Source organism: Cyanistes caeruleus, chromosome Z (genome assembly GCF_971803275.1).
Source record: "Cyanistes caeruleus chromosome Z, bCyaCae1.hap1.1, whole genome shotgun sequence".
Lineage (NCBI taxonomy): Eukaryota > Metazoa > Chordata > Aves > Passeriformes > Paridae > Cyanistes > Cyanistes caeruleus.
This window is the reverse complement of record NC_141732.1, coordinates 29,041,361-29,068,959: the sequence shown is the minus strand read 5'-3', so window position 1 is coordinate 29,068,959 and position 27,599 is coordinate 29,041,361. Positions and strand designations below refer to the sequence as shown.

General features: G+C 41.4%; 1 protein-coding gene across 2 annotated transcripts in view; it reads left to right on the top strand.

Moving 5' to 3' along the window:
- Positions 1-27,599, top strand: part of SVEP1 (sushi, von Willebrand factor type A, EGF and pentraxin domain containing 1) — a 121,679-nt gene extending 94,080 nt beyond the window's left edge. Inside the window, exons 38-50 of one of the 2 annotated variants that reach the window (XM_023944315.2) lie at positions 42-2,821; positions 3,998-4,223; positions 5,327-5,482; positions 7,322-7,385; positions 8,074-8,247; positions 9,196-9,369; positions 9,780-9,953; positions 11,243-11,419; positions 12,756-12,926; positions 17,906-18,001; positions 20,728-20,823; positions 23,395-23,488; positions 25,049-27,599. In XM_023944315.2, coding sequence (XP_023800083.2) covers positions 42-2,821; positions 3,998-4,223; positions 5,327-5,482; positions 7,322-7,385; positions 8,074-8,247; positions 9,196-9,369; positions 9,780-9,953; positions 11,243-11,419; positions 12,756-12,926; positions 17,906-18,001; positions 20,728-20,823; positions 23,395-23,488; positions 25,049-25,079 — 4,413 coding nt within the window. In that variant the 3' untranslated portion in view covers positions 25,080-27,599. The remainder of the gene's footprint in view (positions 1-41; positions 2,822-3,997; positions 4,224-5,326; positions 5,483-7,321; positions 7,386-8,073; positions 8,248-9,195; positions 9,370-9,779; positions 9,954-11,242; positions 11,420-12,755; positions 12,927-17,905; positions 18,002-20,727; positions 20,824-23,394; positions 23,489-25,048) is intronic. The other variant, XM_086868332.1, reaches the window with a different exon arrangement.

Below are 27,599 nucleotides of genomic sequence, written 5' to 3'. Positions count from 1 at the left end.
ATCTTCATTTGAGACATGTCTCTGTCTTATCTGTTTTCCAGGAAACCACCGGACACTTCTTTGAAAATCAGGCGAATTATCAGTGTGACTCTGGTTACCAGATGGTTGGGAGCCCAGTGTTTACCTGCCAAGCAAATCGGCAATGGTACAGTGAATCACCTCCTTACTGTGCTCCCCTCAGCTGTGGAAAACCACCATCCATCCAGCATGGCTTCTCCAAAGGAGAAACTTTTGATATGGGCTCCAAAGTTGAGTTCTTCTGTGATGAAGGCTATGAGCTGATTGGAGATGTTTCATGGACCTGCCAAAAGTCTGGGAAATGGAGCAAAAAGCAAAGCCCCAAATGTGTGCCAACAAAATGTCCAGAGCCACCCCTGGCAGAAAATCAGCTGGTCTTGAGAGAAGTGTCTTACCAAGTCGGTGTTGTACAGTTCTCCTGCAAGGAGGGTTATGTTTTGCATGGCTCCTCTGTACTGAAATGCTTGCCCTCCCAGCAGTGGAATGATTCCTTTCCCTTCTGCAAGGTTGTACAATGTTCTGCACCTCCCTATATCCCCTTTGGGGACCCCTTGAGTTCATCCCTTCATTTTGGCAGCACTGTGAAATACATCTGCGTAGATGGGTTTTTGCTGAAGGGTGAGCCCACCATCAGATGCCAGGCTGATGGTTCATGGAGCTTGCCTTTGCCAGAATGTATTCCCGTGGAGTGTCCTCAACCAGAAGAAATTCAGAATGGCATAGTGGATGTGCAGGGCCTCACCTTCCTCAGCACAGCCCTCTATACATGTAAACCAGGTTTTGAACTGCTAGGGAACACAACTGTCCTCTGTGGAGAAGATGGACAGTGGCTTGGGGGAAGGCCAGTTTGCAAACCTATTCAGTGCCCAAGGCCTAAGAAGATCCCCAATGGCAAATACTCATTCACAAGTTTCCATTATGGGCAGACAGTTAGGTATTTCTGTGACAGAGGCTTCCAGCTCCAAGGGGAGGAAACACTGAGGTGCCTGGAAACTGGAGAGTGGAGTACAGAGGTTCCCTCTTGCAAGGCCATAAATTGCCAGCCTCCTGAGCCCATCGAGAATGGCTTTGTGGAGGGTGCAGATTATAGCTACGGGGCCATGGTCATTTACAGCTGTGTGCCAGGCTTCCAGCTGTCAGGCCTTGCTATGCAGACCTGTGAGGAATCGGGGTGGTCTAGCTCCACACCAACCTGCCTTCCGACAGACTGTGGCCTGCCTCCTCACATTGACTTCGGAGAGTACATGCAGCTGGGACATGGGGAAAGGCGTTCTGACCAGGAGGGCGTTACAGAGAATCCCTCCCTTTCGCATATGTTGCTGGCTGACAACATGAAAGACTTCAAAAGTTCCTTGAAGGAGGACAGTGCAATGCAGCTCACCACTTTCTTATTTGGAACTGTTATCTTATACAGCTGTTACTCCGGCTACGAACTGCTGGGAAACCCTCTTCTAGCTTGCCAAGAAGACGGGGCTTGGAACGGCACTGCCCCTGCCTGTGTTTCGATAGAGTGCACCTTGCCGTCCCCGCCAGAGAACGGGTTTTTGCACGTCACAGAGAACACGCTCGGGAGCGCAGTGCGGTACACCTGCAGGCCAGGATTCACTCTGGTTGGCTCTGACACACGGCTGTGTTTGCCGAGTCGGCAGTGGAGTCACACTGCTCCTTACTGCAAAGCAATAACCTGCAATTCACCCACCCGCCTTTTGAATGGGAAGATAAGAGGGGAAAACTACACGTATGGGAGTGTTGTCCACTATGAGTGTGATCCTGGTTACCAGTTAAATGGCCCCTCAGAGAGGAGGTGCCAAGAGAGTCAGAAATGGGATGGCAGTGAACCAATCTGCATTCCTGTGTCCTGCAGCCCACCACCAGTTTTGGAGAACGGTCAGGTAACTGGGGAGGACTACACGTTCCAGAGACGGACAGAGTACAGCTGCAACGAGGGTTTCCTGTTAGATGGGGATCGGAGTAGAGTCTGCCTTGCAAATGGAAGCTGGAGTGGAATCACTCCAGTCTGCAAAGCTGTGACCTGTCCTGTGCCACTGCCTCTTCCCAATGGGAGAACTACTGGCTCAGATTTCAGCTTTAATAAAGAAGTGCACTATCACTGCAATGACGGTTATAGCCTGCAAGGACCATCCACGCTTACCTGTCAGAGTGATGGTACCTGGGACTCAGAAGCTCCACACTGTGAACCAGTCTTTTGTGGACCCCCTGAAGACATCTCCCATGGCTTTCTGAATGGCTCAGCCTTTACTTACGGGGAATTTGTCCACTACATATGCTTCCCTGGTTATGAGCTGCATGGCAATCCCTTACGGCAATGCCTGTCCAATGGCTCCTGGAGTGGAAGCCTTCCGTCTTGCCTACCATGTCTGTGTCCTACACCACAGATTCAGAATGGGGTCGTTCTTGGTACAGATTTCAACTGTGGGATAAGTGTCCAGTTTCAATGCCTGGAGGGTTTCAAACTGCTGGGGCCTTCTGAGGTCACCTGTGAGGCAGCTGGCAAATGGAGTTCTGGGTTTCCTCGCTGCGGACAGGTTTCCTGTGGTGCTCCACCCATCATCCCAAACACATTTATCAATGGGAGCAGCTCTGAAGATGAGAACACAATCATCTATACCTGCTTGACAGGTTTTGTCATGAAGGGAGCTCCAGAACTGACTTGTGTGGAGACTGGTGTGTGGAAGAAGCCATACCCGAGCTGTGAGCTCTTAAGCTGTGGCCCACCACCATCTGTCCCAAATGCAGAGGTTCTTGGGAACACTTACACCTATGGAAGTAAGGTCCAGTACAGGTAAGGATGATGCTGTGATTCTGTTTTCATTAAAGCCCCTGAAGGAATGAAGATAGAAGGTTTATGTACCCTCAGTTAGTGCAAGTTTATACATACTCAGATTGACAAAACCCACACTGACATGCACTTTATAAAATATTATTTTGACCACTCATGAAAACTCTAGAAAGGCATTTCAGCCTGTTGGACAGATGCCTCCACTGACTTTAGTTTCCCATTTCCATTTGGTTTCTTATTCTCCTCCTCTGAACCACCGGTTTCAACATACAGGTTTTGTTAAGTGACAGCAACTAGTCAGCAGGGTGTGCAGCTTCTCTGCTCTTGGCATTGCATTTATACTTTCCTTCTGCTTCAGGTGCCTGTTGTAATTAATACAAAAGGGCTGATATCCCTCTTGTCCCATTTTCTGCACTGCAGCACTGTGCTGTCTGAAGCACTGGAGCAACTTACTCCTTTGTCAGATATGAGAAACTTAGGTTTTTCGTTAATTTCCTGAAGTGTATACACTGCAGATTTCTTTCTCCAAGATGAAGAAAGCCTTTGCAAAAGACTTATTTTTGGTAGTAAAAGCCAATAATGATGTGGGACAGAACTGGGGACAGAAACAGCAAGTGGTTGCATTGAATAGTATCAGTCATTCCCATGCAACTTTAACAAGGTGAAGGCAGTACTTTCTTTACCTGCCATTCCACAAGCAAACCCACTGGTGCAAGCCATTGAGTTGTTCTTGGTAAAGCACCCTTGAGTCAGCCTTAAATGTCTAAGCAAATGGTCTGCGGTCAGGCTAAGGTTTGGAAGAAAGTGAGGTCATCTTTAGAATTGCTCAGATACTCTCTTTACCTCACCAAGGGCCCTCCTAGCAAAGAGATGGGCAGTGTAGGAACTGCACTAGGACTGCCAGTACCCTCTGAGTAATAAAGCCATCAACTTGTTTTCTGCTGTGATACTGTAGCATCTTGAAACAACTGGAAATGAGGTCTGAAGTCTCCAGCTCTTGCAATAGAATTAATTCAGTCCAGACATACTTCTTACAGGCTTACCTTGAAATAACAGAGAAATCTCAAGATGTACTTATTAACAACTAATGCTGAAAAATTACTGTTCTGACTTTTTAATTTATGGGTTAGCTCATTCCTAGCTGTGTCTCTGTGATCAGGTCTTCATGCTGTGTTGCAGATGTCTGGAAGGCTACACAATGGCAACAGAAGTGGATGTATGCACTTGCCAGGAAGATGGACAATGGTCACCTCAAAGTATTTCCTGTTGCCCCAGAAAGTGTCCCCTTCCAGGAAATATCACTAATGTAATTGCACTTGGGAACAACTTCACTGTGAACACAAGCATCACGTTGTCGTGTGTAAAAGGCTACACTCTGGTGGGAGCAAGCACGTCTACATGCAAGGTATAGTTTTATTAGCACTGTTTTTATTCTGCTGGCCTTCTTGAATTCAGGACCTTCCCATAAGTTCCTTACCTTTTGGCCCTTAACTGGACACAACAAAAAAATTCAAAGCATATTCTGCAATATAATATAGTATATGCAATCTGCATATAGTATGTTTAGTTGTTTCCCAATAAGAACAATTGTTTGTTTTCCATGTATAGACTTTCAGAACTAGAAATATTTCATTTCTTCTTCCATCAAAAGCTGAGACTGTCCTTTAGAAAAGCATTCATTTTATCACATACCAGGCATTAAGTCATGTCTGAGTTTTTAAAAAATTATGTGCAAGATTTCTAACATATTTTGAGGATTGCATGCAGAGCTTTTTCTCCAGAATAACAGGCAGCAGACCTGTACACCTGTAGAAACTTGAATCCTCTGAGTGTTAAAGAACAAACATCTTTATCAGGTCCACTGGTAACCTCCTGTCACATTAGCTGTGGACAACCTCATCTTAGGTTTGTAAATAGACTTTTTAGAGTCACCAGGTATGCTCATGTGAGAAAACCTGAGCATGTGTAGCTTTGTAGAGTAAGTCTTTCTTATTAAATGTTTCCCCCTCATTTTGCTGTTTCAAATATCTGTGAAAGTAGGAGTTGTCTTTGACAAGCGTTTCTTCAGGTATCAGACTTCCCACAGTGAGTCAGGGAAGGCTGTTGAAGCACTTAGTCATGGTGTTAGACGTTCAGCAAGGAGAGAAATACAGATCATGAAATCATGCAGATATTAATTTCATTCTTCTGATCTGTTCCCTGAGCGATTAGGTGACCTTGCACCAGTGAACTTGCTTTTCCAAACTTCTTTTCCCCATTTTACTGTTTGTTCCTTCTGTTTATCAAGTCTTAAGCTAAGTGTTCTTGCCAAAGATAAACTCCAGTTTATGTTAACATCTTAAAAATGCTACTTAAATTACCATGTTTTATAAAGGATTGAACAGATATTATTGTATCTGTGCACCCACGGCACCTGGATGTTTCTGCTATGATTTTTCTTTTTCAATTAGATATGAATTGCAGATATAAAGCAGTGCTTTTACATTTCTAATTACATTTATTTTTCAGGAAAATGGTGTTTGGATGCCACCATTTTCTGATGACATCTGCAGTCCTGTGTCCTGTGGAACTCCAGAGTCTCCAGAGCATGGATTTGTGGTTGGCACTAAATACAATTACAAAGATGTGTCTCTTTATAAATGTGACTCTGGCTATGAATTACAAGTAAGCAAGCTCAAATCTCCAACACTCTAAACTTTCAGTTGCCATTTTCAGTTCCTGTGTGATTGCTGGGGTCTGTCTTATTCATACTGATGCCACAGAAGTTTGGTGTCTGCTGGTTTAGTTATTGCCTGTAGAGAGTTCATTGTATGTTTGGGGCAGTCTTTGAATGGCTTAAGGGCATAATTGAAGCAGAATCCTGTTCGGGGTATATGTCCAGCAGGTATCTTGCAGTATTTTTCTTTGCAGAGTTTTCTTAACTGAAGTTCTCTGCAAATACAGCACTACACAATGGAAGAGTTAATTTCTCATGTACCACTCCCTTGACCTGGTTCTTCAGCCAGAGTTAGATTGCGTTTTTTTTTTCTTTTGTAGTGTCCCAAGCATTATGTCTCTGTGCCAAGAGTTGTGCCTTCCAGACTTAAAATCCCCGTAAACTCCACAGCCCTCAGTTCTGTGACATTGCTAGATGGTATTAAAGTGATAGATCAAAGGTATTCCACTCTGTTCATTGGCAGGTTTACTCCCTGATGGAGGAGGAATCAAAGTTCTTTCCTGTCCATTGTCTTTATTACAGCTTTTATCCCCACCTGAGCTCTGAAACAGCATTGCTTTCCCAGTATCAGGATTCAGGCTAGCAAGTTCAGAGCTGCCTCTGGGGTGTTTTCAAAAGCTGCAGTGAATTCAGAAATGAGAGTTAGGTTGCTGAGGCACAGCATGATCTCCACTGTGCCCAGGTGATGACAGAGTGAGACATGAGGTGGTGAGGTATCTCCAGGACAGAGGCTGGCTCTTAATGCTGGTTTTGTGAGTGCCAAGCAAAGTGCAGGATTTCATTTCCTTTGTACTGTTGTAACACAGTAATTAATTAAGAACTTCATGCATATAAAATCATCCAATCAGAAGTTAAGTCAGTCAAGATAAAAATTAGAAGACTTTGGAGAGTGCTTAGGTAACAATGACTTTAATTTTCATTATGTTGTCAAACATGCAGCATCACTGGGGATGAAGGTGTTGGTATTTAGACAAAAAGATAGAGTTGCTGTTTCAAATAACTTTAGGAAGGAATAAACCAGTGTTGTTATATAGTAATAAGTTCTCCATGCTTCGTTATCCAGTTTCGCCACCTAGTGTCAATCTGTGTCCCTGCTGTAGAAGAGAAGTCCTGCTCTTTTCCTTTTGGGTGTGATGCTGTACAACAACATGTCAACAGCTGCCCTTTATCGACGGGTCTGCTTTCTAATGAAACTAAATTACAGCAAGTGACAAAATTAAATATTGTTCTCCATGTCTCAGAATAAAATAAGAATTAAATCCTGGGCTATTAGGCTGTCTATAAAACTTGTATGTAAGGAAGAAATAGTGTAATTTATAGGAAAATATGAAGAATGAGAGTTTGAGATGTGGTTAAATCAGCACATCATATTTGTCAAACACAAGCTTGTACTGTTGTTGAAAAAATTGCTAGTTGAATTTCCTACAAATGAGTCCTGAAAGGAGAAAATTTGTCATTACAACACATTCCTATGGACAAGAATGATAAAACTAACAAAAAAGATGATACTCCAGGGATATAAGGACAAGAGAACTAACTATCCCCACAATCTTTTGGTTTATAAAGAATACCCATCATTTTGCAAAAAGTTCTATCATGAGCTCCATACTAGGAGGTTTGGGCTGTAGCACTTCGTTTTCTCTTTACACGGGTGGCACTTGGAGAAAAAGGTTCTTCACCTTGCTGGACACTAAAGATGATGGGAGAAAATAGTTAACTAATTAATAGTTAATTAATTGATAGTTAATAGCAAAGTTGTTCTTAGAGCATTTTCTATTGTTTCACAGGGTGATGCAGAACGGACTTGCCAAGAAGACAAGCTTTGGAGTGGTACTGTGCCAGTGTGCAGAAGTACGTTCTAACTGAGTCCATCACTTAATTTTGGTCAGGGGTGATATCATACAACAGAAATAACTAATGCTCATTTTGTTTTATAACTCATACTGTCTGCATTTAATTAAACATTGTTTGGTAAGTACCACTGGTAACAACCTGGAGGGGCAGAATTGCTGGTGTGTGCAGGTAGTAGTATGAAGGAAATCTCTACACCTGTCTGCCTCGCTCCTCTGCAAAGAGCTTCCAGGTTTAAATAGTTCTGGCACTTGAGGTCATGGGTTCTGGGGTTACTGAGGACCTCTAAACACTTTAGTTGCCAGGAGCCACAGGTATTTAGCATCTTCAAATGTAACTCTATGGATATAATTCTCAAAGGTACTTAAATTCTCTCAGATGTCATTGACTGCAGTGCTGAAATAGGAGTTTCTACATAAATGCTTATGTGGGCTTCGGCTGTTGGCTGAAAGAGGCAATAGTTTACTGAGGCTTCTTGCCAGCACAGTCACAATAGATTTTTTTACTTCTAGCAGGAAGCAGAAGCACCAAGTATGGTTCTGCTCTGCTACCCAGGGGCAAATTCCTGGCAATGACCAGACAACTGCTGTGTTCTTTCCTGTTTCTCAGTGTAAAACCTGTGGAGGAGCTATGAACAGGACAAGCCATATACATTTTGTTTAATTGGAAAGTATTGCTTACATTCCAGGAATATCATGTGGACCCCCAGACATGATAGAAAATGGATCTGTTCAAGGAGAGGAGTTCCTGTTTGGCAGTGAAGTTTTTTACAGCTGTGACCCTGGCTTTGAGCTACAGGGGCCAAGCAGAAGGATTTGCCACGTTGACAAAAAGTGGAGCCCTTCCGCCCCTACATGCATGCGTAAGTAGCAAGCAGAGCAATGTGATATCCAGGAAAGCTAGGGTAGGAGGAGACTGTTTTGTCTGGCTTCCTTCCTGTCTTTCCCTCCAGCAGAGGGACTGTAAAAAGAGGAGCCAGAGGAAAAGCCAGGAGAGAAGTCCTAATTGGCAGTACCTCTCTAATCTGAAGCAATCTCCTTTTGGCACATTGAAATGGCATAAACATAGAGAGTCATGCTGAGGTCAGTAGGGTAGGAATGTGGCCTGCTTGAATTATGGTGTGCAGAGCCTTAGACATAATGTTCATCCTTGTCATGCCAAAGCAAGTATATCCTGGCCACTCAGTATGTCTGGGATACCATAGATGTGCTCCCTAGATCAAATCTTGGCTTTCTATCAAGGAAATAACTAATGGAGGCAGCTTAGAAAGAAGGATTTATGACTTATTTCATGCAGCTTACAAATAAAATGCCAATATTTTACCAATAAATCTTTACCAATAAATCATTTTCCATCTTTTCTTGCTGATGTCATAGTTGTATGCCATGGATTCTTCTCTCTCACCTTTGATGAATTTCCTTGGTCTCCAGTATGGGGCAGGGGTCAAGATTCTTCTTAAATACTGCCATTGTTCTTGAGCACATATTGAGATCATCTTCCACTGTTGGGGCACAAAGAAGAGTGAAAATGCAGTCTCAGACCTGCATCCTCTTTTAGTTTGAACATACCTCATATCTTATAACACCACCAAATATATTTGGACACATTTTCAGGTGTCTGCAGTGTGAACCCCAGGAGAAAAGGCAGGGAAGGAATTTTATAACTCTTCTACATGTAACAGTCCACAGCTTCTTTTCTTCTGTCTCTCCATTAATTCATGGTGAGAACAGAGCTATCAGATAATGTGTGATTCATAGAAAGAATAGTCTTCATTGTGTGTATAAAACCCAAAAGTTTTCTTCTCTCCTAGAAATTACTTGTGGACTGCATCCCTCCGTTGAAAAAGCAGAGGCCATTTCTATTGGAAGCACATACAGAAGTAATGTAACCTTTGTGTGCAGCTCTGGATACCATCTTGTTGGGCCCCAGAATATCACATGTCTTGCCAATGGGAGCTGGAGTAAACCCTTGCCATTGTGTGAAGGTAACAGGTTTCATGTCCTGGAATGTTCCAATCTGGGATAGCTCCTCCCTGATGCATGCAAATCATATAATCCAGAGACTGAGTTCCTTTTGAGAGATGATCTGTGACGTGGGTTTCTGGAGAATCTATCAGTGGCAAGAAAGAATGATTTCCATCTTTCTGCCCTACTGGCCCCAGTGTGAAGTCATGAATGTGTCCTCACTTCCACATTTTGCTGGGGCTTTTCTCCATCCCTGGGAGGAGCTTCTTTTCTAAATCAGCTATATTTCCTTCCCAGGGCTACTGACTCAATGTTCTTCATGATTTATAAGTCTGTGGTGATTTTAAACATTCTGTGTTATTGCTTCACAAAATGTTTGAAGTCCAGGACTAATATCAAGCTGAATTAATAAGACCCCTTTCCTTTGCAGAGACCAGATGCAAAATTCCAGTTTCCTTGCTGAATGGGAAAGCAGTTTATGAAAACAATACAGTTGGCAGTACAGTAACATATCTCTGTGAGAAGGGATTCAGCTTGGAAGGAGAACCAGCAGCAGAGTGCACAAGAGATGGAAGATGGAGCAATCCCTTACCTCTCTGTAAACGTGTGTGTTCACTTTGTAATGGAAAAGTTTTTGCAGAGAAATAACAGGAGCAGTTACTGATACAAGTTAAAGCATTAATTTCTGAGTGTATTTTTGTGACAGTAAAAGAACAAGCTGTCTTCTGCATATCTCCCTCTAGTTGGAATGATGACATAAAATGGAGTTACTATAGTCAACCAATTGATATATAGTAGAAGCAGGTGAGAGAATCATTTGGAGGAGAAGGCAAAAGGGAGACTTTATTGCTGTCTACAGTTGACATATTGACAGGGTGTAAAGGAAAAAGTGCCAAACTGTTCTCAGAGTTGCACAGTGGCAGAGTGAAAGGCAATGGGCACTAGTTGCAATAAAGGAAGCTCCAGTGAAATTTTTGAAGAAACTTTTTACCATCAACAAACAGGAACAGAGACTCTGAGAGGATGTGAGATCTCCATCCAGAGAGTTAACTCAGATTTAACACAAATTTCTGATCGGGTTCCAGAGCAACTTCTGACCTAGTTGGCCCTGCTTGGCGAAGTAGGTTGGACTTAATGGCTGTATAAATTCTTCTGCAATTCTGTGATATAGCATGTTATGTATATGTGCACTGTGCCCACACACCCACAATGGCCTTCCTTTATGTGTCTGTAACTAATTTTAAGACTTTGAGGTTGTTTAATTAAGACATTTAATTTTTGGATCACAAAGTATTTGTTTATTTTAGTATCAAGAAACTGACATAAATCTCTGCTCTTTATAGAGCCAATATTTTCCACATTGGTTATGAGATCAATAGACCATGAAAAAATAACCCAGCAAGCTTACAGCCAGTAATAAATAAAAGCAGAGAGATTCTAAACTCTAATGAATGTCACAGTAAGTCTCTAATCAAACATCTCACTTTTTGCTGCTCTTTTGGTCCAGCGCTTCTCATCACGAAGTAGGATAGGTCTGCTTCTCTTTTATAGAAAGGTTATGGCAAACAGGAAGGACAAGAGAGAATGGTTTCATAGTAACAAGTAGGATATTTCTCACTTAAATCCTTAGTGTGTCCTCTCCTGGCATCAGCTGAGCATGGTAACAAGCCATACAACAGCAGTGAATTAGACATTTTTATTATTATTATTTTATAACCCAAATCTCATCATTTCAAATCAAATTACAAATTGGACTCAAGTGCAGCATCCATGACCATTGCTTTTCATATGTTTTGGGTTTCAAATTTTCAGGAACTATTCTAAAGTGGTCTCTCTTTCTTCCACTTCCTTTTCTTCCCTTCTTCTTTTTCCTCACACCCTTACTTTGAACAGCAAACCCATGTCCTGTACCTTTCATAATCCCAGAGAATGCCATTCTGTCAGAGGTGGATTTTCATGTTGGCCAGAATGTATCCATCAGGTGCAGGGAAGGCTACCAGCTGAAAGGGCAGTCTGTGATCACCTGTAATGCTGATGAGACCTGGACTCCAGCCACAGCTAAGTGTGAGAGTAAGTACAAGACACACAGTTCCTCAGGGATTGGTACTTTCCAGAGGTTCTAAGAAGTTCTAGAGAAGAGCTGTGTCTTCTTTCTTTCTATCAGAGTTGTTCTTTTAAAAGTATTCCAAATACATCTTTGTGGGTTGGTGTTTCAACAGTATTCATCCTACTATTTTCTAGGCACTTCTGTAAATGTATTCTTAACTAACCTTTTGCAATCCCTGGAGCTCGGATTGGTTGTTGGGTACCCTAAATACCCTGAGAATGATTGCCATGAGATTATGGGTGATGAGACAAGAGTTGTAGGAGGAGGTGCTGCCTTTTATTGTATTAATTGATACAGGCAGAAGGCAGTATTCTTTTGCAAGCATGTCAGAAAGCCTTTTCACTTCTTGCAAGCATTATTGTTTAGATTGATGGGATCACATAATGGCTTGGATTGGAAAGGCCCTTAAAGATCATCTAGTTCCAGCCCCTCTGCCATGGGCAGGGATGCCATTCACTAAATCAGATTATTCAGGGTCCCCTCCAACATGACCTTGAACACTTACAAGCATGGGGCATCCACAGCTTCCTTGGGCAACCTGTTCCAACACCTCATCACTGTCTGGGTGAAGAATTTCTTTCTAATATCTAAACTAAACCTGCCTTCTTTCAGTTTAAAGCCATTGCCTCTTGTTCTGTCTCTATCTTCCCATATAAGCACTACCTCCTCTTAATAAATTAAGAAACTGGAAAGCTGCAATGAGGTCTCCCTGAAGCCTTCTCCTGGATCCATGCTGAATAATCCCAGCTCTCTTGGCCTGCCTTGGTAGGAGAGATGCTTCATCCCCCTGGTCATCTTTGTGGCCCTTCTCTGGAACCCCTCTAAGAGATCAATATCTTTCTTGTACTGAGGACCCCAGAGATGGATGCAGCACTCCAGATGGGGTCTCACAAGGGCAGAATAGAGTGAGATAATTCCCTTTCTCACCTTGCTGGTGACTCTTCTTTTGATGCAGCACAGGAAACAGTTGCCTTTCAGGGCTGCATCTGAAAATGCAGCTGTTGGGTCATATCCAGCCTCTCACCAAAAAGAACCCCCAAGCTCTCCTCAGGGTTCTCCCTGTCTGTACTCATGTTTGGGGTTGCCCTGAGTGCAGCACTTTGCACTTGGACTTGTTGAACATCATGGGGTTCTCATGAGCCCACTTCTTAACTTTGTCCAGATCTTTGGACTCCATTGCTGATTTACCACCAGAGGTGTGTCTGTGGCACTCCCCTGGACAGCACTGTGTCCAGGGTTAAAACCTGAATCATGTAGGCTCTGGAGCTCACCAACATCTGAATGGTTTCTTTTGTTTAGAGATATCCTGTGGTCCCCCAGCTCCTGTAGAGAATGCTCTGATTCGTGGTAGCTTCTATCAGTATGGAGACATGATCACCTATTCATGCTACAGTGGGTATGTGCTGGAGGGGCCCCTGCGGAGCATTTGCTTGGAAAATGGAACATGGACAACACCACCTACCTGCAAAGGTAAGTCTTTTTTATTAACAGAATGATAGCTTAACTTGCCATAAACACAGAGATGTCATCCTAGGCACAATAAAAATGAAAGTGAAATTTTTGCTGGTTTTAGTGCAGTCATAGTTTCACTCAGGGCATTTAATTTCAGATTATTGCTTTATTTCCAAGAGTAGAAGAGAAGGCTTCCATAATTTTTTCTTTTTAGTCCTTGCTAGTCTTACAGTTTCTTTTGCTACAGTGTTGTCCTGACATCTTTTGCAAAAAAGTGACAGAACCAGTCATCTCCCTGACAAGCTGAGATGTTTCAGATAAGCATTGCCAGTCAGTTTTCACAGTCAAAAACTGAACACCACAGAAACCAAAATAGAATAAATGGGTGCTTATTCCCTCACTATGTTTAAAGTGTGGCAGCTCCTAAAAATTAATTTGCAGTAAGAGATAGATTGGTACAGCTCGCTAAATAATACACACTGAGCACTCTAGAAAATTCATAGATTTAACAATATACCAAAGTTCAGGCTTTCTACATGTGGCATACCAGCAGGTATTTGTAATTTCTTGGTCTGTTGAGCTAAAACATTCACTCTTTTAAAGCAAAGAGTTAACTCCTCCATTTAGAAGATTCAAATAATTAAAAAGATTTTAACAGAAAATGGGGGAAACAAATAAAAAAACTGAAGAGACTATAAGCTCAACAATAAAAAACATATATAAACATATTCAAATACTAACTTAAAGCCATGGATGAGGCATAGCTAAAGAGTTCAGGGTCATAGGCCTTTGGTGGAAGAGATCTTGCCATCTGCCATTTCCATGCTTTCATAAGCTTGGCTTGTCCTCTGCTGCTGGGTAGCTGTGGAGCAGTGACTTAGCTGCACCCTCTAGTCTTATTTCAGATTATGGAACAGCCACTATGGCAAATTGAGCTTTAGGTATTCCGTTAAGAAGGAAAAAAACCTTGCAACACATCAGTGGCCAGTCACAAGCCCTATTCTGTAACATGGCGAGTCACACACAGTCCTCTTCACACAGAAGAAGAAAAAGTTTGAGGACACACCTGGGAACACTGGAGCCATTATCAGAATTGTCAGGTCTGCCTCTCCTCCTGCAAGTCTCAGCTCCCCATATCAAAATACAAGCACCAGTTCTTCCTTCCTCAGAAACTTTATGTCAGAAGCCATTGAGAGGCTTCAGGATATTGGAGGATTCTATACTGTGCTAAGCCTGGCAAATCATGGACACCTCATCAGGTTATTTGTGTAAATTCTGACAGCAAAATATTATGGATGCTGACACCTAAGCAAGTTCAGTTTCCATACTCTATGAAAGCAGGCACTCACCTAAATTCCTGTATCTGATAGTTACAATGTCTTGCCTAAAAATCATGGATCAGTAGAGCGTTTTGAGGAGAGCCAGAACCAAAGAAGAGGGCTTGTGACTCCTGAATATTTCAGGAATAGAGTAGCTTCTCCTGAGAAACAGGTTTGTCTCGGGTTTGTGATCATGGCTTGCCACTGGCATGAAGAATTACGCATCAAGCAGCCAAGTAGAGAAGACTTGAAGGAAAAGCATCTGAGTTACTTCAGTTGTCATGAAGTGTCCAAAAGTCCTGTTGAAAAATTGCATTCCCAGAGGACCAGGCTGTTTCTGAAAAGTTTGTATTTCTAAACTGTGATGGCTACAGAATTCAAGGGATCTCTGCTTAATAGCTACTTTACCTAAGCTAGAATTCATTAGCAAAATTATTTGGATATTATCTCTTCCAATTGTAACACTTAGGATTGTTCAACTGTCCCTTTAATATCACTAGCTTTACTTTTCATTCTTATTTAATATCTGTTAGCTACAAAGAACCTCTCTACTTTATGCCAAGAGATGTAATTGCCTGCTAGGGAAGGTTCATGCCACTGGTTACCAGCAACCAAGAGGGGCTGATCTGCAAAGCATTGTCAAAAGTTCTGTTTGCAGCAGTGCAGTGTCTACTGGGACTGTTCAGAGGAATAAGTATTAAGGAAAATTATTTCAAAAAAATGCAGTGAAGAGGTGGACAGATGTTGGGGGTGGAAAACAGCAGGATAACCTGTGTATTAAGGGAGGGGAATAACAATTTCCTTCCTCTTTTCTAATAAGGGTCTTAAAAAGAACTAAAGGTGTTTCTGAGAGGATTGTCCTTCATTTTCATGACATATGTCAAAGTGATCTTTCAAAACCGCTTTATAATTCATGTGAGTGATTTTCCTAACAAAAGTCCTACAGGACCCAAGCCTTTGTGGTCTACATCAGAAACGACATGAAAGTGCTCTTTGTAATGACTCATGCTGCATTTCTTTTTTATGGCTGTGTGAGTTGATTATTAATATGTCCTAAGCCTTCTTGAAACGTTCTGTCCTGGTTGAACAGGTTAGTTAATGTAAATATTATAATTAAAATGCAGGCTTCTTTAGCTTCTTTGGAAGAGCTCTCACCACAGCTGCACTTGCCTGAATCACCACTGGTTAGAGGTTGCTGGCCAGATTCTGATCTGAGTTTCAGGGGTGAGAGGTATTAGCATGGATCTGCTGATTGTAAATATCTGCAGGACTCATTAGGCTGCACAAATGCACACAGCTCACCTGACTTCAATTTCTTCTTTCTGAAGTGTTCTAAAACTGTCTTGTCTTTTTGCCCGCTTCACATCTTGCTGACTGTGAGTGGTCAACGTGGAGCTGTCAACCAGGAAGATTGTACCCCATCAGCAACCAAGAATGTTATGAGAGGGAAGCTGGGACCTGAGCAAATTGTTCACTTGCAACCACAGGGAAGCTCTTTGCAAAGCTGAGAATGGATAGCAGAATTTATTTTTCCCCTTCCGGAATGTTTGACTTGCAACAGTGTAATGCTTTTGTGTCCTGTGTAGATAAATTTGCAAGGGTATGTCAAAAGATTGATACCATGGATGTGAGATTTACTACCATGAACTAAAGTCACAACTGATCATTCCTGTTCTCTCCCCAGCACATCAGGGTTGCATTCTACTATAGGGGCGGGGGGGAAAAAATGAGAGAGAGAGAGAGAGAGAATGAGATCCCAGCTTAACTTCCAGTCCCGAGCATTCTTCTGGTCTTGTCCGTTGATAAGAATAATTCTCACAGCTACAGACAAGTAGTCTCAGCTTCCCTAAATTAGTGTATAACGAGTGCACACCTAGGGATGATACATTCTCATTCAGTTTCACAACCAGGACCTGGGCAGAAACCCAGGAAAAGCCTATCTCTACCTGACATCTGATTGCTGAGTAACATGGAGTTGCCATCCAAAGAAATTTTTGTATCTCGTGTAGTATCTGCATCTACATTGACAGAGAGAGCGAATACATTTCAGAGACCTTATTTCATGGGCTTTGAATTTAATGTGGGATATCATTTATACATGCATCTTTTATGTCACATCCCATTATACATTCATGGAGTATTGTTTAAGTGGTGTTGATCACACAAAGCTTTAAATGTTTTTTTCATTGCAGAAAAGAAACCTGTTTGGCGCACTATCCTGCTTTAGTCAACACCCAGGGATGAGCTGTCTGTGTAGTAATAGATATTTTTACAACAAAAATTTTCAAAATCTGTTAAAATATTGCAAATTATGTTAACCTTTCAGAGGTCTCTCCCCATTCTCATCAGCTGACACTTGTTGGGAAGGCTCTTGAGATTAAAAAATAAAATGGCAGAGCTTTGGCCACATTTCAACTGACTCCAAGCTGTAGCTTTCAGCTTTTTTGGCATGGCTTAGCTCCAGGAATGACTCAAGTTTGTCCCTCTGAGGGAAAGATATGCATTCTTTCCAGTATGGATTTCAGGTCTGAACAATGTTTCAGTGTGCCAATCCACTGTTTGTATTTAATGCTAATATTGAACAAGCTCTGAAACACTCAAAACTTAAATGCACATTTTGCTCACTTAATAACTAATTAAAGATAGCAGCTCAGATGCAATTAGAAGTTCAGATTGAGTTTCCTGAGATTACTGTCAGTCTGATTACTTACTTGTTCTGTAGTATTGTATGGAAGCCACAGTTTTTCATTTTCTCTGTATAGTATGTACACCAACACGATAAAGATTGTGCTTTCTCCAATAATCTTTAAGTATAACAGGTTTGGGCACAGCTTTCACCTGATTTTCTAAAGTAGTCCTGGATGCAACAAATTATGGCACACTGTCACAGAAGTGACAAAGAAGTCCAAAGTCTGTCCAGTGTAGGCAACATATTGGCCCAGCATGACAGATTCCACTCCAAATTCCTCACTTTCATTGTCAGGTGCTTATTCATAGGAGTGGAAGCCAAAGAGCACCACTCAGCATGAATGCTAGGTGAGGTTTATAGTCACACTTTGAGTTCCAGAGATGAACACTTACTGTGCCACTGCCACACCCTTTCTGGTCACTTCTCATTATGCTGGATGATAGTGCAGTAAAAATTGCATGTTCTATCATGCAGTTAATCTTACTTTAGACACACAGTACATTATGCCAGATTGCATTACCTTGGTGTTTCATACCAAGGTTAGAATAAAACTTGATTCTATTCCAGAGTCAATTTAGAAGGCCTGGGGGAAGGGGTGAGGAGCGTGATAGGTTTCTATGATGTATTGTATGGGTACTTCCATTTTATTTTACAAAAGTTAGTGGGAAAATCAGGTAAATAGTGTCAGCCTTGAAACACTATCCAAATAATTTACTCAAGTGTATATATGTCAACATTTTCATTCTTTTCATGGACATTTTTTTATTATCTTAATGATTCCCACACTCTTGCTTACAGTACCTAACCAAACACACAGAGCAATAAGATGATGTAGCCCTTGAAATCAAAACCAAGCAATGTTTCTGAACTTCACTGCATTTGTTTGTTCTACTCTAAGCTTTACAGCTGCAATGGCCTGTGCAACATGCTGAGTTACTAGGCTTCTAATTCACTGTCCTGAGTTTGTAATGAAATCATTGTGTTTCCAGCTGTCTGTCGGTTCCCATGCCAGAACGGTGGCATCTGCGAGCGACCGAACGCCTGCTCGTGTCCGGATGGCTGGATGGGCCGTCTCTGCGAAGAGCGTATGTATATCATCCTTAACTGTAATCATAAGGATGTAGTAGGTAAAACAAATTAATTTACTGCAGTGAACCAGAAAAGCTAAAGAGCTTTTGTGGTTTAGCTAAGAGCTAAAACCATAAAAATCATTAATATATTCTGCTTGACAAATGAAAGAGAACAGAAAGGTATATACTTGGCTTGTTTCTAGAAAAATAACTTTCCCTTACATCCTCAAAGAAAAACAAGCACTTTCTAAATTGATGTGGTTTTGTTTCTGGGCTCTTTCACTGTGGTTGAAGAACATACTGTTTCAGTTCCCCAATGTCTGTTTCTAATAGCAATACCTGATAGTTTTGGGGAATGAGCAGGAATTAGAACAGAAGAGACGTGAGTGTTCTGCTGGTGGCTGCATTAGTTGCTTGGCTTCCATTTTATCAGTCTGTGGTTATGACCCTCATCAATTCATGTTCAAATTATGTAATGTGTCACCTTTTCCATGCTGTCCCTCCTGGCCTGTGTACTGGTGCCTTACAAATTCTAGACTGGCTTTTCCTGTAATGGATCTCCAAATTATTAGAGAACTGGATTTTTTCTCACTGAAAAGAGCCAAATCTGACTCTTGGCTCTGTCAGAGATTCCCTGGGTGACATTGGAATGCCAGTTTGACCCATGGTTCTCTTCATGGTGGTCTTAGCACAAGAACTTTGGGAGATGTAACCCTTTCAGGCTGGCACAGCTTCTGCACGAGGAACTGTATTACTGTACACATAGTAAGGCATGGGTCTATGTGTATAGAAAAGGGAAGTGCCCCTGTTTAGTATTCAGTGTGGCCCTGATGTAAGGCTTTAGCCTGTCCAAGATTTACAGCAAGGGTGGTGTCACTGTCCCTGAATCTGAGTCACTGCTCCTGACTCTGACTGTGTATGGAAACCTGCAAAAATTGTGCTCATTCTCATCTAGTTCTTGGAAAAGAATATGGTTCCAATAAGAGGTATCATATGTTGAAATGGTCCTCTGAATCTACCTCTGCAACTTTCAAGTCTTCTCTGTGACAATGTCAGTTGGCACAAATTAGTGGTAGATACAGAATGACAACAAGAGGTTCAGCAAGTTTTGTCTTTTTGCATTTATGGAAACTCCAGCTATGTGGTACTTTCACACAACCCCTCTTTTTCTGTCCCTGTGTCTGGCAGTATCACCACACCATACGTGCAACTTAGCCCTGTAACTCTCACAGTCTCAGAAGGAGAGGATTGCACCCTGTGTCTGACAAAATTGTGTTTGGCATGCCACAATTGAGTTTATTAGTTTCCCCAGTAATGACACTTGAAGCATTCTCCAGAACCAGCCATTTCATTTGTGATCACAGCCATTTCAATCATCATCCCAATTCAGACTGGCAACTGACTAGACAGGTCACACTTCATGCAGGTTCAGGCACTACATTTTTATTTTTTTAAAAAACTTTTGCATAGTTAGTTAGAAGAGGGGAAAATAATTCCCACAGCTGGTCAGTGCAACAGTAATTTTGCATTGCCTCTCAAATAAGGTGCACCAGTGAACAGTAAAAACAGTCTTTGAAGTTGAGGGCCTTCTCTGGAAGCCCAAGGAATATTTTAGTGCTAACACTCAGAACTTATCTGTCAGTATCAGGCCACAGTAAGGCCACTGAAAGAATTCAGTCACCTTGTAGTTCACAGTACATTTCACAAGAAGGATAAGATTCTTCTTGAGAGAGTCCTGACCATTCAAAAAAACTTGCAGGCTACTGTAAGTTTAATGATAGAGAAAAGTATTTCCTGGTGATACAAGTTAGTTCTGTGAGTTCCATGGAAGTTCACAATTATTTTCTTATCCAAGCTGACTGCACCTGCTCAGCTTCTGCTGTGCCATAGAAGAACCCCTACCTCAATCTTCTGCAGCCCCCATCCACTCTCCCAGTATTGAGCTCAACTGGAAGTGCCACTTGAGGGTCCAAATTTGAGACCCAGCTCAACTCTTGCTCTTCCTAGAGCATGTACACTCAAGTACTTTGTTCACTTAGCATAGTGGAGATGATAGTTTTGTGAAGATACTTAAGGCATATGGGAGTTTTGCAGATTTTCTCACAGGAGCAGTGTGCCTCGATTGTTGCTCTGTCCAGAGGTCATCATCTGCTTGGTGCATGCTTTGTTTCTTCCCCAAAGCTTCCAGCCTTAGCCTTTTTCACCCAAAATGCCTTGTATCCGAGCTGCCTTTCCCCAAAGGGCTTACAGTCTTACCTGTTTCAGCATGTTTTCACCAGCCTAGACAAAGTTCTTTTCTATGGGCAGAGTAACTTGTTTTGGATGCTACATCTGCAAGCCCAGAGAATTCTTTAACAATCCAATTTTTTATAATTAAAACATGAACTGGTTTTGTTAGCACCATCACAGAAGTGGCCAGTATCTGTGGATATTGCATGTGAGATACAAACAGCCCTGGCTCATTTCCCATGAACACAGAGCCTACAAGCATCTGAAGGACTCCAGAAATTGCTCCAGCCTGTCCATTTCTTTGCCACTACTCTTTGTCATATCTGCCCTGCCAGTCATATTTGCTTCTCATGCCTGGTGGGTAGATCCTGCTCAACTTTGCTGATACTCCATGCAAACACTTCAAGGGGCAGTGGGGTTTCTAGTTTAACATAAGTTTGTCTCTTGCACACTCTATCCTTTGTTTTCATGGCAGATAATTCTTTTCTCTGGTTCTCTTCTCTACTCCGTAGCAATATGCATTCTGCCATGTCTCAACGGAGGTCGCTGTGTGGCCCCTTACCAGTGTGACTGCCCCCTCGGCTGGACTGGATCACGCTGCCATATGGGTAAAACTTCTCAACTGCATTTTTTATCACTTTTTGGGACTCTACTAGCAATACCTAGCACAGTTCTCTAGGGACTTACAGAACTCCTAAGCTTGACACAGAAGAACCCAGACCTACAATAATATTCCTGGAGGATTTGCTGTTCCCAGCTGTAAAGCGCTTTCAGTCCCTCCCTGATAAGTCTTTAAAACTCCCAGAAAAGCTTAGTCTGAAAAATGACAGACAGTATTCACAAAAGTACTCTCTGCAAAAAGCAGCACAAAGGAGAAAGGGTTTACATGGAGAAGAATAAAGCTATTTTTCTCAGTTCCAGATGTATGATTTTCATTTTCATCTTCATGAAATTCAGGTCATCATTAAATTCACAAACAAACTGCAGGTATTGTAGAGGTTTTTCACCACATAGCTGCCTGGTTCAGTGGATTCCCACTAATTGCCTGGGTACTGAATCAGGAAAGAGAGCACATCAAAGCAAGGATTTAAGGGTGCTTGAGTTTAATGGATACATCATATATGGGTACCTTACATTAGGTATCATCTAAGTTCTCTGAACAAATTCAATGTGCACTTCTTTTTACTAGATCTCTTACTTTCAGCTAACCAAAGGTAAAGGACATGGAGCACACTAAAATAGTGAGGGATAGGAGAGGAGTGATTCTAGTGTCCAGGTTTGTGTGCTGACCAGTCCATTTGTGTGAGATGAGGTTGGCTGCAGTTATGGAAAATATTTGAACCTTAGTTTAGAATATGGGGCCCCATACTAAGACTGAACAAATGCTAGGTTTTGAAAGACCTTTCTCTATGAAAAGACAGTAAAACTCAGCAACTGAGTGATTACTGAAATGTCTTTCCATCATTATTAAATCTTAAACACAAATACTAGCTATTTTTAAAAATATATGTCAGTTTGTTCACTGTATTTTTATTGTCCAGGTGCATGTTAACTGATTTTTAACAGGGACTTAACATGAAAGCCCAGTTTTGACTTCCTGCAAAACTTTGAAGTATCTGATGGGGTGAACTGGGAAGGAATTCTGTTAATAAATGTTCATAGTATTTGTTTAACTGATAAGAATAGTGAATCTGGGGGAAAAGCCGTGATACACTGCAAACCCAACCCTTCTGCAGAAAATTGAAATACCAGAGAGAACATTTTAACTCTGAACTATTGTCTTTTGAAGGGACTCTTGCCTAACACATAATGCATCATTTCCTCTCATATTTCACAAGCTTTGCAGCTGTAATAGGTGCTTGAGGAGAATAGATGGCTTCTTTGCTTTTCAGCTAGCAATTCAAATCTGTACAGGCTTGACTTGCTTTTCAGTAGTTAAAGGGAAAATTATAGTGAACAACTTCATCTGCATCATAAACACTGCTTATGAAGTTTTTCAATCACTTCTTGTTTCAGCTAATGATACTGACATTTTGCTGTAATAGAGAAATGCTTCAGTGACAGCTAAAGATGTTTTGGTCATATGCTTCATTCCAAAATCAGAAGTAATTTTCAACATTATGTACTTGGTGCACTTAATTGTATATGGATGGCCTATCACTATAGCCTTCTGCCATTTGTTTGGACCAGAGGAATTGGAGTAGTCTTTTTGCATTCCTGTGACTACTCATTTCCATTTCCTGTAATTCCATAATAATCAGTGCTTCCTGATGCATATTCCTTGCAAAAATATTATCCAGCCTTGGTCCTCACTAGTGTCTTTAGGTCTGTCCTCTACATATGGCATTATCTGCTTTCCTGCAATATCAATGTGTGTGTTTGAAGGACCTCGTTAAGTGCATATCTAAATTGGTTCTATAAATTGTGTGGTTCTTTAGCTTTCAATCTCAGAATTTATAGGAAAACCTGAGAGTTTGGCTTTTCTTTGGTTTCTTGATACCCTTGGGCTAGACTGTCACACAAAAGCATGTTCAACCAGGCTCAGCATGACCTGTAAGGCAGACAAAGTTTTTTTTCTCTAATGCCCTGTTGCACCTAGTCTCACCACTTAGGGCTGTCCAGTGTCTTTCAGGACCTTACTGTCATTCTTTGCTTCCTTCCCTTGTCTCCATACAGGTGCCGTTGCATGAAGTCTTACTCCTCGCTTGCTATTGATCCACATATGGTTTTGTGACCTTCAGCTTCCTCTGCTTATGCTGTTTCTTTCTATACTTTTTCCCCATGTCTGGTATCTGCTTGTCCTGGCTAGTGTTAAGCTATCACATTCCTTTTTAAAAAATAATCTACATTTTATTCCTGTTCTCCTGTTTATCTTATCATTCTTCCAATTCTTCCTCCTACTTCTGCTTGAATTCCTTTGTTGTCTTAATTGGAATTAAAAACAACAGAATTTTTAAGTCAATGTAAAATTACACACTGGCTGTTTCATGCAGCTCATACAATGCATCAGAAGCAAAAGTAGTAGAAAGAGTCAAATCATACTTGGCAGACGTGTGCTTCTCGGGCTGCCCTTCCCATTCTTAACAGAATAAGGCAGGATGGATTTTCAATGCCCTGCTACTAAATCAGCTTGTTGAGGATGTGCTCATTGATGCGAATTTGTGTGTGTTTCTGTGCAGCTGTTTGCCAGTTGCCTTGCTTAAATGGTGGGAAGTGCATACGACCCAATCGGTGTTACTGCCCCTCTTCCTGGACTGGACCTGACTGCTCCAGGTAAGTGTCACTGAGCACTGTCCCAGAGCTAGGCTGAATTACACTCTTCTGAACTCTAAACCTGAAGAGTGAGCAAATAATTTTAACATTTTGAGCATCTCTTGATTCTGTAAATCAGTAACTCAAGATTTATGAGCAATATGTAAAGACTTTCCCTGCAAAATGTCTGCCAATCTTGTAGAAAACTCTATCTTTATGTGTGAGCAGACAGGCAAATCCACAATTGTTTAGACTGATTTTTCATCATGTAAATGGAAGTGGTGTTTTGACATGTAATACAGAATGTTCTTCAGGAAATTTTGGTGGGTTACTGTTTACTAGTGTTCATTTTGAACTGTATATACCTCAGCTGGGTCCGTGTTCAAGACTGGGGTCATGGAGCAGTTGTCATAAATAATAAGTGATCTTACATACAGCACTGAGTGATGTAATCATTTAAAGAGAACAACAAGGTGCCTCTGAGGCATGTCCCAGATTTGCATCTCCTGGCACCTATGTGCCATGATAGCAAAACATGTATTGTACCTCAACTCACATAGGCTCATGCTGAACACAGTGGTCATTATCCTGGAGAGCTAAATAAGAACCATATGAATATTAATATTTTTCTGCAGGGAACAGATGAAGCTTGTGACATTGTAATTTTTTCTGTTTTTTCTGGGCAGACAGTGACAGACATTCCTTCCCATCTCTCTGATATACAGTTTATCTTAAAGCTACAGAAGAGATGCTTGGCTGAGAAATCATGTTGACCAAAATGAATAGTTTTCATTTGTCAGCTGTGATTACATGTGCCATAGTGAAGCAACTGAAATATATTGCCAACAAACGGTATCTTTCAGCTTGAGACTGAAAGGTATACATCTGAAGTCTGCTTCCATGAAGCAGAGAAGTCCATATCCAGTGGGTATAACAGCCAAGAATAGTGGAGTTTATCTCATGAGAGGCAAAGCAAAATTTCAAGCTATTCCCAAATCAGACAATTCTCAGCTTCTTTTGTTGGGTTTTTTTGTCCAAATCCATAGCTCAGTGCATCATTGGAAGTCTGAGAAAAGGTGGTTCATTATCCCTGTAGGATTGGGGTCTACCTGCTTGTCCCTTCCAAGGCTGTTTGAGAGGACATTTTCCAAACATAACCGGGTTAGTGAAGTGAAGACAGAAACAAGCTCTCATATCTGTTTCCCATTTTGTTAAGCTTTGATCTCAGTTACTTGTGGCTCTTTATGTGGTGTTCTAAAATAATACAGGCAAATGACATGGTAGCAGAGATTCCCTGCTGCAGATTAACAAGGTGTGGACTTATAAGGGAAGGCTGAAAAGGTCCCAAAGGTTTTAGCAGCATTCAGAACAAGCCTAGTTACAAACTACTTTGTGATGAGCCATAACTTAAATTAAATGTCAGATATCTCCACTCCCCGTGCCCACTCTCTCCCCCTCTTCGAGCTGTGGCATTCTAATCCTTGGTATGCTTTCAGACACCATACTCTTGTGTCTCCCTGTTGACCATTTGGTATGTTCAGCACATCACTGATTTTATTTTGTTTGGGATTTTTGATGCAGGAAACGGAAGGCTGGATTCTATCCCTTTTAACATCAGAGCAGCAATTCTACATTCAGATACCTTTCTTCAGCCTAGTCACCAGGGCTTGGATTCTAATGCATTGTAAATCAAATCTATTGTTTCCCTTACCCCACCCCTCCCCAGCATCCTTGTTTTGTATTTTATTTTGTGATACATTTTTCATTTTTTTAAGAAATCCTCTGTATTTTTCATTTATGAAAGTATTATCAAATATATGCTGCTACACAGGTGTCATACACACATACACATACAAATGCAAAGATTCCTACAATCCACTGAGGCGGTGGTTGTTTAAAGTGAAGTCCCTCCCAATTCTTACAATTAAGTAAACTAATTAAACTGTACTATACTGCCAACCATGATTAAACAGAATATGGCAATTCTGCTTACCAGCTGCCAAAGCATACTACTGTCCAGCAACTCAACAAGAGTAGGTAAAGAGTGTTACACAAGGCTGAATGAGCCACTAAACTCTGCATTGGGCCTTTCTCTGAACTTAACTTAATAAAAATTATAACTGTGTGTGATAAGGTCTGTGTTGTAACCACAGCTCACATTTCTGGTGAGCATAAGAAGAAGACTCTGTAGTGTAGTTTATGTGACATTAACTTCATTGGAGAATGACTTAATGGAAGGCATTGGCATGAGTTTTACCTCAGATTTCTTAGTAAAAGAGATGAGGGAACATCAGAGAAGAGTGGATTAAGTCTAGCCAACAAGAACCTTTGAAGCTTTCTGACCTACAGGCTGTTCAGGTGTAGCTCTAAGCTGGATAATCAAGGATCCAGCAGTAGGAAGCAGGTGAATCTCTGAAACTTGCACTTTCCATTTGCCATGGAATTCAGCACCTGCCTGTAACCACCATCCCTTTCCTACATAAATGAAGTACATATCTACCAGCTATCTGCTAGGTGAATGTTTTTGATATCTGAGGTTTGGGTCACAGTATTTGACTGCCCCTGAGATGGAGAGAGAAGTTATGTTTACAGGTGAAAGTTTGCTATCTGCTTGCCAAAATGTTGTGGTTTTGTTATGTAGGATCCTCAAAAAACTGGAAAAGGCCTCTCTTGAGAACACACACAGGCAAAAATGCTCAGCTGACTGAGAAATATTGAGAGCACACATGTTATCAGGTGTTTCTCATTCTCAAACTGGTGATCCCATTGTGTCTGAGGAAAACACACACATGAGTGCCATCATTAAGTCATGCTCTGATGAATTGAAATGTTAAGATTTATGTAGGGTGGTGGAATTACAAGGCAGAAATCACATGCATTTTTCAAAGTCACATGTTTGGTAGTTGTCATCAGTTAGCAAAAAGTCTGATCTATGAAAAAAGATTTTAGAACTTGAGAGTCATTGATCAGAAGCTCCATTTTTCCCAGTAATAACAGAAAAGTGTAATTTGCAGTTATTGGGAAAGAAAAAGGAGAAATAAATTTTACCTTCTGTAGCTTCCTGTTCCTGCTTAGTTACCCTCCAGATTAAGAGTGTGCGAAACTGCCCCACCCCAAGCCCCTTCATGGATGTACCTTCCTTTTATGCATGAACCCTGATACAGGAAAGTGATACGACACCAAAATGAGCTCACAGTTACAGTAACAGGGCTCTAGTAAATACTGACACATAACTGATGGCTGTTAGCCCAAGACCAGAAATGGGGAAGAAAGAAACAAGCAAAGTTTTCAGCCATTAGGAGCTTTCAGCCAATTAAAAGAAAAATAGATAGTAAAGAATAGGAGTCATTAGGGGATCAGATTAATGTGAATGTAGATTTCTTCCCAGTGGGAGCTGCAACCAGCTGAAGAGTTGTGGTTATAGCTCCCACAACCTTCTTTTTCTAATGGACTCTGCTAGCACGTAGCAAAAATCTTCTGTCTCCCAGCTCCACAGCCATCCATGTTTACAGCTTTGACTGAAGTTAGTGTTCAGTAAGTAATGTCCACATTTCAACACACAATCACCACCCTATGCAGGCACTTTGTTCCTTGACTTCCTTGCTGCCTTAACAGCAAATGGAGAGAAGCTGCAGTGAGCAACACAGGACTTCTCAAGGGAAAGAGTGCATGGGTGAGAAAAGCAGATCTTTATTTATATGTCATTCTCATGTTTTTGTCCCTTTTCCAGTGTGCTTCTCTGGTGTGTCCTCTGACTCTGTCCTGGTAATCTCCAGAGCAGAACAGCAGTGGTAAGGAGAGTTCTTAGATCTGGTAGGACATTGCTGGAGAGTTTAGGGCTGCAGAATAGCTTTTAGCACCCCAGCTTCACACTAGTGACTAGTACATGGAGTCCCAGTACCAACCCAGACAACATATTTTTTGTAAGGAGATGTGGTGTTAGGACAGAATAGCTGAAACTAGAGGCTGTCATATTAGTGCTATTGATGATGTTTTGATACTTGCTGGAATATTTTCCCTTCCCTACCCAGTACTGTATTGTCATTTATGTCACTGCTTGTTGTGTGTTTTAAACGACTTCCATGTGATGCACTTTACACTGTAAATAAAGTTGCACCCTGTTTAGTACCTA